The 18,039-nt window shown below is 40.4% G+C and overlaps 1 protein-coding gene across 2 annotated transcripts in view; it reads left to right on the top strand.

Moving 5' to 3' along the window:
* Window positions 1–16,161, top strand: part of LOC145765558 (cytochrome P450 2J1-like) — a 49,083-nt gene extending 32,922 nt beyond the window's left edge. The window contains exons 3-7 of one of the 2 annotated variants that reach the window (XM_082577393.1): window positions 7,044–7,162; window positions 7,482–7,626; window positions 7,849–7,989; window positions 8,771–8,931; window positions 15,478–16,161. In XM_082577393.1, coding sequence (XP_082433519.1) covers window positions 7,044–7,162; window positions 7,482–7,626; window positions 7,849–7,862 — 278 coding nt within the window. In that variant the 3' untranslated portion in view covers window positions 7,863–7,989; window positions 8,771–8,931; window positions 15,478–16,161. Of the gene's footprint in view, window positions 1–7,043; window positions 7,163–7,481; window positions 7,627–7,848; window positions 7,990–8,770; window positions 8,932–15,477 lie in introns of those variants that run through there. The other variant, XM_082577392.1, reaches the window with a different exon arrangement.
* The last annotated feature ends 1,878 nt before the right edge of the window (window positions 16,162–18,039 follow it).

Consider the following 18,039-nt stretch of genomic DNA (forward strand, 5'->3'; position numbering starts at 1 on the left):
TAAGTTAACAAGTTTTTGCCCGTTCGTGTGTAAGTTTCTACCTTTAATAAGTTAATAGCTGTTTATCTGCTAATAAATTTCATACAAATATTACCTTAAAAGTGTTTTCAGAAAGCGCTATTAATCCATTATTTGAGTGTAATTTTGCAAAATTTTTCCGGGGGAGCATGCCCCCGGACCCCCTTAGAATACGCGTGCCTTCGGCACGCTCTAACCTCCACCAGCTTTATTGCTTTCCTTGCTCAACCCACCAGGATACACCACTGCACATCAGGTGGCGATGGCTCAAATTAAACACTTTGTCGTTCTCTTCAATTCATCAAATATTTGGCCCCCCCCAAAATTTTTTCCTGGCTACGCCACTGTGCTTAGGGACAAACTTGCCGATGATCAATCTCCAGGCACTTGTTGGACTAGCTTTAATTACAATTCTACGGGCATAATACGAGGGACCAGAACATTTTCTCACAATGCTTTGGATTGAACTCCTATATGTGTCCCTGATGTTGCACCATGAGAAGTTTGGGTTCTTTCAGTTTTATTACGCTCCAGTTGTAGGCTTACATTTGGATTTGAATTATCTAATTCTAAGGGAAGGTCACTATGAAACGTTTTTGTTTGAGAGCTTTCGTGTAGACTTCGCTGTTCTTCATCAATCAAGCTCTACTTTTACTAATTATGTCTACTAGGCCAGTGACTCTCAACCTTTTTTAGCCAATAAAAAAATATTCGATGGACCACTTTGCTATGTTGACGCCTCATCAACGCCACTAGTCGAAGCTGTATGTATTGCACATTGGTCAGAAAACTCAAGGGCGTGTTCAATCTTAGTCCTTAAAGTAATGCGTAATTAACTGATTAAGCAAACCCTCTCAACCATCTGTCTACCGTGGGGTCCAATGGACCCCAAAAGAAATTTCGCTCTGCGATTTTTCAGGACATATAGCAGATGCGATATTGATATACCTTGACTTTTCAGAGCATTGCTTGATCTTTTGGACAATATAATAATTACTGATCTCAGATAAAAGCTGGTAGCATAGAAAAAAAATAATAGCATCTTGTACCGTGGGGCCTAATGGACCCCAAGCCTGCTGCATTCGAAGTAATCTTGTATTACAACAGCACTAAAAGAGGAGTCGACACAATTGACAGAATGGTTATAGACCGAGAGCCTACGACAGAAGATTTCACCCCATAAGGTACAAAAGGTTTGACCCCTTGAAGTTACTGGGGTCAACCATGTCACTCACAAAAAGTATGGAAGATTGACCGCACCGGGTGGATCTGGACCCTAGAGCCCCCTAAAAAGCCCAAAAAGGGGGTTAATTTCACCCCATAAGGTACATGGACCAAACTTGGTGAAAACGAAGTTCTATGTCAGGACATCACAAAAATATCAAATCTAACAATATTTTCGAGTGGAAAGGTGATGTAAGACTCCCCCCAAAGTGACCCCCCAGGGGGTTAATTTCACCCCATAAGGTACATGGACCAAAGTTGGTCAAAACGAAGTCTTATGTCAGGACATCACAAAAATATCAAATCTAACAATATTTTCGGGTGGAAAGGTGATGTAAGATGCCTTCAAAGTGACTTCCCTTAATGTGACCCCCTCGGAAGGTTTATTCCACCCCATAAGGTACATGGACCAAACTTGGTCAAAATGAAGTCTTATGTCAGGACATCACAAAAATATCAAATCTAACAATATTTTCGGGTGGAAAGGTGATGTAAGATGCCTTCAAAGTGACTTCCCTTAATGTGACCCCCTCGGAAGGTTTATTCCACCCCATAAGGTACATGGACCAAAGTTGGTCAAAATGAAGTCTTATGTCAGGACATCACAAAAATATCAAATCTAACAATATTTTCGGGTGGAAAGGTGGTGTAAGATGACTTCAAAGTGACTTTCCTTAATGTGACCCCCTCGGAAGGTGTATTTCACCCCGTAAAGTACATGGACCAAACTTGGTCAAAACGAAGTCTTATGTCAGGACATCACAAAAATATCAAATCTAACAATATTTTCGGGTGGAAAGGTGATGTAAGATGTCATCAAAGTGACCCCCAGAGGGTTTATTTCACCATAGAGTACATGGACCAAACGTGGTCAAAACGAAGTCTTCTAGGGCACCACAAAATATCAAATCTAACAATTCTCTCAGTTGGAAAGGTGATAAAAGACCTACCCAAAAGTGAATCTCCTCCTATAGTTTAATTTACTTCATCCCTTTCTCGAACCAACCTTGGTGTAACGAAAGTGCTATGCCAGGATAGTACGAATGGATTAAATTTAAAAATATTTTTATATAGGTTTTGATGAAATACATTCACAAGCTGTCCCATGATGCATGAAATGGAACTATAGCCTACTTTACAAAAAGTTTTTGTATAAATCATATTAAGTCAATCGAAAAAAGGCAACAGGACATGACAATACATGGCTTTGTAACACCAAAAACAGAAAGTACGTAAGAAGCATATAGGCTACAGTAGCCGGAAAATTGATCCAAGATCTTGATACCACCACTAAATGTGGACTTAATCGAACAGCTGACTATCCAAATCAAAACGTTTCGAAATGAATCATTTGGAACGTTAATTTAGGCTGTAATGAACATTTTCCAGCTGCTACAATAAATAACCCAATAAACCCAATGTAGTAAATTTTTGTTTAATGCCATTTGCTTCATGTCTCCAATCAGTTATTGTAACTGTTCATTCATAAACAGAGATTGTTTGTGTAAATGTAAACGGTAACTCAATTGGTTAGCGCGTCACTTCTGGAACGAAGAAGCTTCAAGATCAATAGCGGCGCTGGTTCGACTCTTGGGGTGTGCGCTTGAGCAACGCACGTTAAGGGCTGCTCTCCATTCAGCGGTATCTAATGGATGGAATAATTCCCCGACAACAAGCCTTCAACAATCGGAAACTTCACTCTGTCAATCTCGGTGACCGGGCCTGCGCCAGTGATTCAAAGCCTCTACAAGTATGCGAAACTGCCAGGATTAAGCTCTGCAAGAAGCTTTCCCAGTCCGAGGATAAAGATTCAATCAATCAATCAATCACTGGTGTCGCTTTTACTTTCTTCGTCTTATTCTTCAGATTCATACAATTCTCCTGTTATATACAGAGAAATAAAGACTGTACGAAACAATTGCTATTATGCACTACAGATATGCGTAACATACAATAGTAATTTTATTATCTTTTACAGACGTCTATTTTTCTTCGAATAATGCAACATTGCAACTTACTATTAACTGGAAAAAGTTCAACATTTATTTGTTATTTAGTGCACCCAGGCATTTTTCTCAAGATTGCAGAAACTATTGGTTATAGGTTTCTAAAACGAAACTTTACAGCCAGTTATTGGCTAATGTTTACAGTAAGAAAGTAAACGACTGATAGACCAGGAGAAAGTTTTATATTTATAAAGGGTAACCCAAGCGACATCCAATGCTGTTTACCTTCTTCTTGACTTTCCTGGATGAGATCAGATTCCACGCAGAGACATCTAAAGATGCTTTATACCTTTACCTTCAAACCACACCACTTTATAAGAACCTCCTTCTTCTTTCCAGCCATACTCTAGCAGCAACGTTGCTGCTTGTTCACTTCTAGTTGAAGATAACCACCATCTTGTGATGAGATGTGTGCGCCTTGTCTTCTGGAGAAGTACTCGTAAACAAAGTGGTAGAGTACTACTATCTACAGTAGCTTCTGGTATGCATGATATCCTTTCATTTTCTTTTTTGGGTTTGTAGCCGTCTAAAAACATTTGTAAACGGACTTCGTTGACATAATTAATTTTCTTGTTTTTGTACATGTTACACACAAAGTTCTCTATGGCGATGATAGTGTCTTCACTAATTTCTTTGTCGTGTCCGAGTTGGCTAAAAGCTGCCTGCGCTTCGTGGTTTCCTTGGAGTAATTTCAGCGGCCGCACTTTCCCTTTCCTGCTAAATGACGAGGTGTAATCAGAATCTGTAAAGGCATGATATGCAGGTAAACACTTGCAAATCGTCACTCCAAGTGCGGTAGGCCTATGCAGCTGGTTGATGTTGATGTACCGCTGCGTGTTATTGCTTTGCAAGCCAGCTTCTATCCATATCTTTAATGAAGGATCAAAAGTTCCATAGCAACCTAAGCCAATTACAAGACAGTCAGTGTCAGACGTGCGGATAACCACATTGCTTGGGGCTGGTACATCGCAGACAGCTTGCTTTATCTCTGTATATAACAGGAGAATTGTATGAATCTGAAGAATAAGATGAAGAAAGTGAAAGCGACAGCAGTGACAATGAAGAATAAAGAAACGACCGTTTACATTTACACGAACAATCTCTGTTTATGAATGAACAGTTACGATAACTGATTGGAGACATGAAGCAAATGGCATTAAATAAAAATTTACTGCATTGGGTTTATTAGGTTATTTATTGTAGCAGCTGGAAAATGTTCATTACTGCCTAAATTAACGTTCCAAATGATTCATTTCGAAACGTTTTGATTTGGATAGTCAGCTGTTCGATTAAGTCCACATTTAGTGGTGGTATCAAGATCTTGGATCAATTTTCTGGCTACTGTAGCCTATATGCTTCTTGTGTACTTTCTGTTTTTGGTGTTACAAAGCCATGTATTGTCATGTTCTGTTGCCTTTTTTCGATTGACTTAATATGATTTATACAAAAACTTTTTGTAAAGTAGGCTATAGTTCCATTTCATGCATCATGGGACAGCTTGTGAATGTATTTCATCAAAACCTATATAAAAATATTTTTAAATTTAATCCATTCGTACTGTCCTGGCATAGCACTTTCGTTACACCAAGGTTGGTTCGAGAAAGGGATGAAGTAAATTAAACTATAGGAGGAGATTCACTTTTGGGTAGGTCTTTTATCACCTTTCCAACTGAGAGTATTGTTAGATTTGATATTTTGTGGTGCCCTAGAAGACTTCGTTTTGACCACGTTTGGTCCATGTACTCTATGGTGAAATAAACCCTCTGGGGGTCACTTTGATGACATCTTACATCACCTTTCCACCCGAAAATATTGTTAGATTTGATATTTTTGTGATGTCCTGACATAAGACTTCGTTTTGACCAAGTTTGGTCCATGTACTTTATGGGGTGAAATACACCTTCCGAGGGGGTCACATTAAGGAAAGTCACTTTGAAGTCATCTTACACCACCTTTCCACCCGAAAATATTGTTAGATTTGATATTTTTGTGATGTCCTGACATAAGACTTCATTTTGACCAACTTTGGTCCATGTACCTTATGGGGTGAAATTAACCCCCTGGGGGGTCACTTTGGGGGGAGTCTTACATCACCTTTCCACTCGAAAATATTGTTAGATTTGATATTTTTGTGATGTCCTGACATAGAACTTCGTTTTCACCAAGTTTGGTCCATGTACCTTATGGGGTGAAATTAACCCCCTTTTTGGGCTTTTTAGGGGGCTCTAGGGTCCAGATCCACCCGGTGCGGTCAATCTTCCATACTTTTTGTGAGTGACATGGTTGACCCCAGTAACTTCAAGGGGTCAAACCTTTTGTACCTTATGGGGTGAAATCTTCTGTCGTAGGCTCCCAGACTATTAGGAAATACACTTCAAAAAGAATAACGAGAAGATGGCCGATAGTTTTATTTTACAATGTGATCGATGTCACTGCTGTCAATGCTTTTGTGATATGGCATCAATTGTAAGGTGAAAATAGCAGCACAACATTCAGCATGGAAGAGAAGAAAATTTTAGATCTAACTAGGAAAAGATCTTGCTGGATTACCAGCTTCGACTTCAATATCAACCAGACATCTAAATCCGCAACAAAATAAAAAAAAGAGCTGTTAACGATTAGGCGCCAAAATCAAAGAAGGCTAGATGCTATCTTGGCGAAAGATACAAAGACCAAAAATGCAAACAATTCTGTACTACTTGCAAACTCAACGTTTGCCAAGAACATTCGCAAATCATTGGCAACCAATGTGATAACAAATAAACTCAGAGTATTTCTTGTGAACTAATAGGCCTATGTAGGCCTAATATGCGTTTTTTAGCCAAATCTCTCAACAGTTTGACCATTGCTCAAGACTAGACCAATTCCGTATCAGTTTGGTTTGTGCATAGGCTACTGTATGACTTGTTTGTTAAATTCCGAGTATTTTTGTTTTTTCTACAGTGTTTATAAGTTATGATTTTTGTAGTATGTTACGTCCTTTCCTACTGAGCTTTAATTTCTTCATCGGAGCTGCTTTTTTTGTCCAAAACAAGTACTTTGAAATTTGGGGTCCAATGGACCCAACGGTAAAACTTGTATATATTTTTTTCGGAGGACAGAGGGCCTCTTAATTTGCACACTCAACCTTAACTAGGCTTCTTGAATACACATAATTTTAATTAAAAGTTTTATTCTAAGAAGACATATTGCACATATTGTTTCAATAAAATAGTAATGTCATGGTGATGTGACGATGTCTCAGTTTTGCCCTCTTAGCAACAGGAGCTTCCAACATTTTGTTAATTTAAAAGCAGTGCATAATACCTTACTTAATTTAACGTCTGAAAAATATACAGTAACATGCTACATAAATTTCTTGCACCTGTATGCAGTCTTTATATAATTTACTGTAGTAAATGATGCAATTTTCAATTTTGAAGAACGTTTTATCAAGGATTTATAGAACTCTCTGTGTACCAACAGAAATTCCAGGTGGACCACCAGTGGTCCACCTAGACCACGTTGAGAATCACTGAACTAGGCTACATAGGTAGGCACACCGCACACGGGTTTATCAGCATGACTAGACTACTTTGGGCATCCAAATTAAATTCTGCAACTTTAGACATTCACTGTAGTCTAGGCTACACCGTTTAGGGCCTGAATTGATTAAAAGTCGCAACAGGATTTTCTTAAAATCAAAACATACCATAAAAAGCTTTTTACTTTTCACAATTAAGTAGGCCTAGTCAAAACGACTACTTTGGGCATTCTAGCATCACACGAAACATCAAGACGGTTTCCTCTTTGTAGATTTTGCGGATCCTATAATAAAGGAACACAAAGCAAATTTGGATCCTGACAACTTGAAGGATTATATTGATTTGTTTCTGAACGAACAAGAGGTTGGCAAAAACAAAGATATATTTACTGTAAGTTTTATTTCCTTAACCCTGTGGCATTCACTTTCCAGTTTGAAGAGATTTCGCCCCTTCTGAGCTTAGAAGTCGTACCGGTATATCAGGAGTGCTTAGCAAACATTGTCCGACCATAAGAAACCCATTCGCCAAAACCCAATCTTTCACTAGAGATAACACAAAAAGACTATAATCGAAACATTATTTACGGTATTGTAGTGTTACTGATTAATCTATGCATCGCATTGATTAATATCTATACCATTTTCTCGCATCAAACCATGTTTTGTCCTCTTCACTTCACTGGTTTGACACCATGTTTCTTGATTCACAGGATGAGCAATTGAGACATCAAATAATCGATCTACTGGGAGGCGGGACTGAAACTACTTCTGTAGTGATATCCTGGGCTATTCTATGCTGGCTCCACTTTCCAGAATATCAAGAATTAGTGCAAACGGAAATCGACACTGTTCTAGGTAGTTTAGAGCAAATTATGTTTTGGTTGGAAGTGAAGTTACATTAAAATTGCTTTTATTTTGAGTCAAAACCAAGAAAAAGATTTTAAATATTGTAAATTGGACCTACTTTTTTATGAACACCCTTATTAGGCAGCCTACTGGAACTGTTTACCTACAAGACACTTAGTATTAATTAATTAATAGCCTAATACAAGTGAAATTTATTGATAATCGTTTCAGTTGCCAATCCATAGTGGTACCGTAACAGATGCGATCATTGGTTTCTATCTACAGTTGGTTATAATGGTGAAGTTCAGACGTAAACCATGCTGCGAAGTTGTTGTTTGCTCATAAAGCCGGTTCCCCCACTCGGCCACTCTGGTATTTATAATAATAATGTGTGTTTTTGTATACATAATGCTGTATCCACCGCAGATATGCGTTGCTCTTCAGAGTCTTGGCTGCGCAATCTTACCATTAAGAAGCTATGCTCTTACTTTTTCTTTACTAGTACAGTATAACTCGGTTGGAAGGTGATAAGCTTGCCGATAGAAAGTACAGTATAGTACCTTAACCTACATTCAGAATCTGCTCAAGTCAACACAGTTTCAAGGCTTTGTTATATCGTTAAATGTAAGCTATCGACCATTGGATTTGGGTACTCACCGGACTCTTGTCAAAACGTTTAAAAAGTAAAAACAGAATAAGTATTATGAGTCAAAATGTCTGACTACGTTACTTAAAAAGAAGCAGATTTTTTATTTTTTGTGTGACATTCTGGGCAGTTGTAAATATGATGAATAGAATGTTGTTGTTTTTTTCATTCTTTTGTAAAATCAAAACAAGAAGAGAAAAACATAAACTGAAACATCGTTTCATATTTTTTTCTTGTTTTACTTCACTTGACCTCGTTTGTTTGTTGCTTTCACGCCTTTGGCCGGGTTTTATTTAATTTGCAGTCATCTACGCATGGTCTCATAGTTATTGCATCAAAAATCTCTTCATCATCTGCATTGTGGCGTCTTGATAAGTGGCGTTTGTTGATTTTCTTTGATTTTAGCCTTATATTGGCTGCCATTGTAGAGATCTTTAGACTTATCACTTATAAGCCATAATCAAACCAAAGCAAAGAACATAAACACTTTTTAACTTTGTTCCCCAGGAAAAGAAAAAAATCCAACCATGTCAATGCGAAATTGCATGCCGATGACGTGTGCTTTTCTTCATGAGGTGTTTCGTTTTCGAACTCCAGTGAACACCATATTTCGAAAATCGATCAAACCAATATCAGCGATGGGCTACTCCATTCCTGCTGGAACAATGGTAAGTATTTGAACCATGGCGACTTGTATTGTTGTTTTTTGCAATATTTAGGCCTACTGGGTAAATGAAAACTCTCGGAATAAAAGTTCTTTTACTTCTTTTACAATGGAATGAAAATATTTTTGAATATTATTTTGCATATTGTCATATATTCATATTTTCATTACGTTATCCTTTTCTCTTTTAATTACGGAAAAAATCTAACTTAGCCTACTATGGTGTAATATTGTATGCAGTGCACACTGCTATTTTAAAAGAAGACTTTGCAGCAGGAGCTCTATCCACTTTTAGAATTCGGGGGGGGGGAGGGATTTTCGGACAGTGGGCTAAATCGTCATAGTCATGTCAACTTCTGGAGGGCTACGCCCCCCAGACCCCCCATTGCAGCATCAGCTGCATTGCTCGTCAACGTGCTCAGGGTTTTCAAATCGTTTCATAAAGTATGTTTCCGAAGGAAGGTGGTGGTGCCAAAGTACGGGGGATGGGGGAATATATCTCCCCAATATTTTGGCAGCATCCCCTCCCAATAATTTAGAAACAATTATTTGTTATGAAGTTGTATTTCGATTTAGTTGTTTGCAAGCATCTCGAATTGCTGTTATTTTTCTTTTATTGATATTTGATCAGAGTTCTAAATTGTCTTGGATTTGATGCTAGACAATGAAGGACCTTCATTGAAGGTATTAAGGACGAGTTGGACCAGGCCACGGCACTGCAGTAATAAAGAAATCGCACAAACATATTTGGGACATGTGCTGATTTTCAAGCCTTTGGAACTAATGGAGCAATTTAGTATCACGTTGCAAGGAGAAAAGCTTGACATTGACTCTTGTGAAGAGCTGTTTCAGACCCTGAAAATCACTGGAGAGAAGTATCGTGATTAGGAGCTTGAGAACAATTACAAAAATGCAGTTACTTTCCGGAAAAGTTTGCTGCTAATTTTATCACGCCTTTGCAAGCACCACGGCGAAGCAGAGTCCCTGAAAGATTGAGTGGAGGCTCGATAGCAACTACTGCAGACATCGATAGCAGAGGCTCGATATCGATAGCAGAGGCTCGATATCTGCAGACATCGATAGCAGAGCAGAGGCTCGATAGCAACTACTACATTATAAAATGCTTTACAATCAGTTCATGGACAGAGTTATCTCAGAACTGACCGAACGGTTTGAAAGTAGCCTGAATTCCGATTCGGCAAAGTATAAAGTACTTGCACGAATTTTCAAGACCGGCTTAGTTCCTGAAATGGTCAAAAATTATCCAGAGCTGAATAGAAAATCGATGAGTTAGCCTATTGAATTGATGCATTCAGCAAGGCAAATGGACCAAATCTCTGTAGCCTACGATGCTAAACCAGCTTACCAGGCATTGTCTTCTATAGTCCTATAGTGTCATTTGTCCTATAGTGCACTAAGTGTAGTGATTCTAGTGAAGGAGAGAGCAGGAAGAAAAGTATAACTTCTGTTTTTTTTTGGAAAAACTAAGTAGGTTATTATTCATTCGAAGGTCATAGGTTCGAATCCCGCTGAGGGTACCAATTTTCCTTGGCTTCTTTCTTAATCTTGCAGCAGTCATTCACAAGAGCACTGATAACGCTTTTATCTCCATGATTTCTTGTCTGTATATTAAGCTGTTAGCAGCTAATTTACCGAGGTCCGGTGATTGTTTAATAAAGTTAATAGGCTACCAGTAGGCCTAGGCCTACCAATAAAGTTGTGTAAAAAGTAGGCTATGCATCCCACCAATGTTCAAAATCGTTTAAAATTTGATGAAATTTTGATTTATCCCCCCAATCCTCAAATAACTTCGGCACCACTGACGGAAGGGCATTTTTGGGTACGCAAACTAAGTTAAAACTCCACAGTGTAAACGCCTGGCTCGTAGTTCATGGTTGCCTAATCAAAAATTCAAAAAAGTGATAACAGCCGAAATATTTTTTTCAAAATTTGATCATTAAAATATCACAAAACCTTTTCAAAGCCGAATGAGTAACAACAGCCGAAATATTTTTTTCAAAATTTGATCAATAAAATATCACAAAACCTTTACAAAGCCAAATGAGTAGGGGGGGGGGGGGTGATTTTGCATTGCTCACCCCCTCACCTCCCCCTGAGATAGAGGCCATGCTTTGCACAGTTACACAAAGCCTTTACTGTATTTAGTTTACAGGGCCAACAGTGGAGTAGTGCTTATTCGTTAATAACTTGACATCAAACTTAATGACCAGAATAAAAAGTTTGTCCTTGCAATGGTGAGCATTAAAAGCTGCATTGGTATCAGACAAACACTTATGAGCCCTTCATTTGACATTCTTATTGTGTGGAGAAAGCAAGATAGCCAAGCAAGATAGGCTTGTAGCCTAACTTTTTTGTGTCTTCTTTTTTCGTTTGAGACTAGATCAAATCAAATTTCAGGGCAAGTGATGGAGAGTCAGGTGAGTGTAGCTTCGTCCAGCGTTGCTATACCATGCATCCCATTTGGTGCCTTGTAGATGGGACATTCGAGAACGACATGGTCAGCAGTTTGTTCTTCCGCGCCGCATTCGCAGGCCGGTGAGGGAGCAAAACCCCACTTGTGCATGTTGGAATGGAAGCGACCGATTCCGGTTCGGATTCTGTTGAGCTTGACCCAAGTCGGCCGAGGCAGGTCCATACCAGGGGGCGCGCCACCGGGTGAGGTATAAAACCATGTACAGTAGTTTGGTGTCGGTGGCACACCACGCTGCATTCCAAGTGTCTTCCATGAAGTGTGCTGCGCTGATGGCATGATCGCTGAATGGACGTAGTAATTCAACAGCAGCTGGCACAAAGGGGTGTTTTGACTTTAATTGCCGGGGAGATTCCTGAGGTGGGATGTTGAGTTTTGCATGAAGCAAGTGGTTAGGATCCCCCGCCCGGCGAGCCAGGTGCATCATGGCTCCTTTTCGGCGAAGCTCAGCAGGTTGGATGCCTGCGAGGATTGGTAAATACTCTGTTGGAGTTGGGCACAGGCATCCAGTCACAGTTCGCAATGCGTCGTTGATTGGGCTGTCGATGAGGCGGGTGTGGGCACTGCGCACCAGGCAGGGGCGCAGTATTCAGCAGTGGAGTGGACCAAAGCCAGGGTTGCAGTGTGCAAGGTGTCAGCACCTGCACCCCAAGTTGTGCCTGCCAAACGTCTCAGCAGGTCGACGCGAGATGTCAGCTTTTTGCGTAGTGACTGTAAATGGTGACGGTATGTGAGTGACCTGTCAAGTGTAACCCCAAGGTATGTAGGTTCTGGGCAGGGCGGCAAAATTTTGCCGTTAACGGTCACTTTCAAGTCACGTTTTGCCTCCCTGTTGTTGAGATGGAAGGCTGCCGTCACAGTTTTACTTTCGCTGAGCTTCAGTTTCCATTGATGAAGATATCCAGATATGGTCGTCATGTCTTGGCTCAACGTCATTTCTAATGATTGCCAGTCTTTCGCAGAGTGCAAGATGGCCGAGTCATCAGCATATGCATATTTGTCAGATGTTGTTGATGGTAGGTCATGCATATAGACATTGAAAAGGAGGGGAGCCAAGACTGATCCCTGTGGGACACCGTTTTTGAGTCGCCTCAGTCTACTTTGTTTTCCGCTTCCGGTGGTAAGGGTAAAACTCCTGTTGTGGATGAGTTCCATGATCATTTTGACCGTGTGCCTGTCAGGGAGTAGGTGGAGTAGTTTTTAGACTAGGCCACGGTGCCAAACAGTGTCATAGGCTGCTGTTAGGTCGATAAAGACAGCCCCTGCTTTCTTTTTTGCTGAGAAACTCTCCTCAATATCCTGAGTTAGTAGTGTGACTTGGTCTACAGTTGACCTCCCGTGTCGGAATCCATTGTTCTTTGGGAAGCAATGGGTCAATTATTGGTTCAACACGAGCTTAGATCAGTCTCTCAAGGATCTTGAAAGGGATGCAGAGCAAGGAGATGGGGCGATATCTCTTTACATCGTCTAGTGGTTTGTTTGGCTTAGGGATCGCGACGACCAGAGATATTCTCCATACTTTAAGAATCTTGAGGCGGCGCAGGCAGGACGACAGGAAATCGCATACCAGGACTTTAGAACATAACCAGCGTGCATGACAAGCTCTGGACATATCCTATCTGGACCAGGGGCCTTACCAGGTTGTAGGTGCTTGAGAGCAGCATTGAATTCGTTCCGTGAGAAGGAGCTAAAAATGCTCTCCTGGTCAGTTGTGTTGATCTTCCAAAGCTTTTTCACTTCTTTGGTAACAAACCGATCGGAGGTACGATCACATGGCAGCAGTGGCCGAGTGGTTAGCGCGTTGGGCTCGCAGTCGAGAGCCTGCATGTTCGACTCCAGCCACCCGCACTTGCTGTTGTTTTTCTGGGCAAGAAACTTTACGATAATTGCCTCTACCCAGTGATCGATTTCGGGTAATGGGTAGTACCAAATTTAAGTCATACGTAGAGTAGACCACCGGAAACAGACATTGCAGTCGGCTGCAGCGTGGGTCAGGTGTACGTCGGAAGGCGTACACCGATGCATAGCGCTCAAGTCCGCTTTCCCGCAATGCAGGATAAAGATAATAAAACAAAAAAAAAACATGGCTTATATATCCCATTTTTTATTACCTGCGATGCGATCTTATTAGCAGGAATGGGACATTGTCGGGGTGATTGTCTTGATCGTCCCGGTTATTGAGTTTGCTTCACGCTGTACGGCTTGAGTGCGAGAGATCGATAGATTGGATAGTTTCTGTCCAGCGTTCTTTTCTTTTTGCATCGAGTCTTTCCAGAAGAGCCTTGGCGGCTGAGGGTGTTGTTTGACCATCTGAAGAGCTAACAAAAGATTGGTAGAGGCGCTCGCACTCTGCATCCCAGCACGGAGTGTAGTTACTTCTACGACCTCGAGGGATGGCTTGTTTGGCACATGTTAAGATAGTGTTGCAAAAGTCCTGGTAGGCCTCGTCCACATTGTGACAGTTAGGTGGAGGTAACTCATTTGTGAACTTGTTGGTAAGGAGGCTAAAGCGATTTCAGTCGGCTTTACGGAAGTTCCACCGCTTGACTGGTTCACTCGGAATTGGTGTCTTGAGCGGTATTGCGGTGATGAGAGAAGGTCGGTGTTGGGACCGAGGGAACTTCTGTAGCACACGTCTGTCCGGAAGCTGATTGTCATTGCCAGTGCTAGCAAAGGCCATGTCTGGGTTTGTTCCAGTGCCCCATCGCCGGATGTAAAGCTGGCTTCGTCTTTGGAGTTGTACAGTGGGGCATAGTTGTTATTTGATGCCCAATTAGCCAGACATGCACCAGAAGGTCTGGTGATGCGATATCCCCAGGCGACGTGCTGGCAATTAAAATCACCAGCGTAGAGGCAGGGGTGGGAGTACACTGGGATGGCCGTCGGAGTGAATGGCGAAGAAGGTGGCTTGTAGATGTTTCCGATTTTGTAGCCGTTGACGTCTACACTTAACTATTCAATCTCTGAGTCTGAAAAGGATTGTTCAACCAGTCTCCAGTTCAGCTTCTCGTGGAAAAATGTGGCTAGGCCGTGTGTCCTGCTTAGGATTGACCCAGCTAGTGAGTAATTTTGGATCACTAGCCTGTCTGCGCTGTGGCAGTGGGTCTCCTGGAGGATGATGATAAGGGCCTTTTGTTGTTGAGCTATTCTTTGTACGACATCGATTTTAGCAGTCGTAAGGCATTCAACGTTAAGCTATAGGATGTTGGGACTTCTGGCTTCGTTCTTTGGGGCCGAAGGTTTATCCTTTTACCACCCCAGAGACGCCCTGATGTGTCTCTGTTTGTTGTCATTAGCCTGTTTTGTGCAGTTACCGGGACTCACCACGAGGAGGTTGACAACATGAGTCAACATGTGTACATGACTTTTTTGTGTGGTAAACACTAACAGTTTAACAAAAAAATACACAATCAAGTACGTTAAACCATAAATACTAGCCTATTAATACTACAAAAAGTGCTCAGTGCTAAGCAAAAAGCCAAGCAAAGCGATTTACATCAAATGCAATTTTAGCCAACTAGTCTCTAAAATCATTTAGGCTACATGCTGTTTCACCCTTATTTGGGGTTATCAGAAGATTCAAAAAGCGTTCAAAAATAATTAATAGGTAATAACTTACGGTACTTAAAAAAGTATAGAATATCTAACCTTTATGATGTCTACAAAAAAACTCGGTAATATGAAAGGGCACTTTTGACAAAGTTTAGTGCTTAAATGATTTAATGTTCGAAAAGTCAAAGTAACAACCTCGATGGGATAAACAGCAAAATCAGGTCTGAAGAAAAAGCTGACGTGATAGAAAAAAATCGACTTCATGCTTGCAATCAGCACAAATAGTGTGTCTTGAAAGCCACCATTTTACTTAAAAAAGAAACACGTCGACCAGTGTAACCAACTCTTTAAAACCCCGAGCAGTGCTGTTGAGTGCGAGTAGGCTATGTAGCCTAAATTGTATTTGAGCTACTGTGGAAGAAACAATAACGAACAACATGACGATGTAGAAGTAGGCTATTATGATAAGTATCACAAAATGTTTATGTTTTACAAATTCTTCTTCAGATTTTAATCAATTTATGGGGAGTTCACAACGATCCTCAAATTTGGAATAATCCGGAGAAATTTAATCCTAAACGGCACATCAACGAAAGCGGAGAATTTGTTCGTTCAACTAGTGTCATCCCTTTTTGTGTTGGTTACCGACGTTGTTTGGGAAAAAATCTTGCTCTCACTGAACTGTTTATCATGTTTACAAAGTTGCTGCAAAATTTCGCCATAGAACCATGCACCGAAACGCTTCCTGAGATCAACAAATCTCACAATAACGTCGTCCAGGTTCCACTTCGTTACGATGTGAATTTAGTTCCTCGTTAAAGATGATCCGAATTCCACGTGTTGAAATTTGTTACATAGCTGTATATAAAATCTTTTTATAGGCTTACATATCCCTTGATAGTGTGACGAAAGATTGTATAACGTGATGGTTGACCTCAGCAAAAAGAACATAGTGGAATACGAATGTGTATTTATCCCACGTGACTTCATCATTTCAGATTGCCTTTTGTGACAGGTGCAAACGGCTATAGGCCTATCTACCAAACTTTGATATTCAAAACACGAGATTCTGGATTAACCTCAGCCTAAAATGATGGTCTGGGCTGGTCTACACCTCTACAGTATGTAAATAATCGTCCAAACGTTGCCTGCTCGCAATTCAGTAGGCCTATGGTAATCTTGTAACGTTGTAACAAGATCATTCTACAGAAGACATTGCGTCTGAAGTATTTTGCATTCGAATGCATGACATTACGCAGCGTAGCCTATGTTTGCAAGTAGAGGTTTAAAGTATAGATAAAGTTCCGAAAGTGGAGTTAGTGCCATCTAAGCTTACAGGCAGCTCCGATTTTAGTTTTCTGCATGTGTTTTTTTTGACATTGATAAGATTTTGCGTAGCCTATTTTATTCAATAGACTAATCGCAATGGAACTAGATTTCTAGAGGCTGATGACAGGGATTGTTTGAAGTAGCCTACATCCAGTGATGGGCATTATCGGCGATAATTATCGGCGATAAATTTTTATCGCTTATCGTTATCGCTTAATTATTTTTTCAGTTATTGTTTATCGTTATCGCCAAAGGCAATATTTGATTATCGCCGATAATTGATCGCCGATAAATTTTATTTCGGATCAACACACAAGTGGAAAGAACATGAAAAGTAATATTTTTACTAGCCACCTAGTTCATGAAACTAAAATTAAAACCAGTTCTTCTTCAGTGCCTGAAGTGTGTGTGCACAGGTCGTTGTCATGGGAGAGGGCACGCCCCCTGCAGCGACGGCCCTGACAACACAATAATTTTTAGAGTTGCAAATTGCAATGCAATGAAATGCATGCAACAAGTCTCTTGTTGTTTTGCTGCAATCGACAATCGCGAGTGAATTTTACACTTAAAATGTAAGCGCACAGGCGGTACAGATTCCTTTGAAGCGAAGCGAAGGAAATTGGCAAGTGGTTTATGAAAGTGTCGCAATACGAGGCCGTTTTTACATCGGAAACATGGTCTTTCGCGCCACCATCACTGAAATAAGTCATTGCGGAATATGATATTGCTTGAAGCATTTGACATGCAGACCGACATCACACTTTTTGCATCTTGTAGTAGTTTTTGCATGACAATAGGCGCATCGAGTTGCGTGGTAAAATTATGCTAAATACAATATAACCTTTCTCATTTAGCCTACCTATGCTGCATAGCCAAGTGGTGAGAGCGCTGGAACGGCAATCGAAAGGGCAGGACACTGTCTTTCGCAGGACACTTAAAGGCATGCCTGAAGGTGGACATGAAGATTGGCTTCCTTGCCTTCCCGTCCACTTAATCTAAATCTTCAACCACCAGGCGTAAGCCTGGATACGACGACGATTTACCTATGCGACATAGCCAACGCTGAATTAAATATTTTTATTCCCACTAATAATACAGTGCCTATATTGTAATTCTTATCTCAACAACTCAGCGTTCTGCCATTGCTTTAATGATGGTGTTCACAAAGAAAACAGAAAAATTTATCTGAAAATATCAGTAAATTACGATAATTATGTTATTGTTCTTGAACAAACACGACTAATTTGACAAGCTTGATGTATGCACATTTTTACTACCAATAACGCTTAAGATTACTGATAAATTTTCAAGCATTTTGCGTTTTTTGGAATTTTTTCAATTATATTGCTGACTTTGCTGTAAACAGCCCGTAGAAAGCAAAATACAAAGTTTGGAATTTTTTATGGTATTTTCATTTCATTTAATTATTTTGCCTACTGCACGTAAGCTGCAGTGTAACTCAATTGGTAAAAGCATCCAACTGGTATCTGAAGGTATAATTATAAGCAAAGGCGGTTACCTCAGTGGTTTGATTCTGGATCAAGAGGTTGAAGATTCGATACCTACTGCTGCTGTTGCGATTCTATTCATGCATAACTTACAAAAATTTTTGTCCCTTTACAGTACATTATGTTCGATTTTTCGTCATGTTGATGAAAACAGTTCGTGCTGCATGGGGTGGGGCAGCGCTAATCAAGAAAAAAAAAAATATCGTTATCGGACATTATCGGCGATAATTTA

This window comes from Aplidium turbinatum, chromosome 2 (genome assembly GCF_918807975.1).
Source record: "Aplidium turbinatum chromosome 2, kaAplTurb1.1, whole genome shotgun sequence".
Classification (NCBI taxonomy): domain Eukaryota; kingdom Metazoa; phylum Chordata; class Ascidiacea; order Aplousobranchia; family Polyclinidae; genus Aplidium; species Aplidium turbinatum.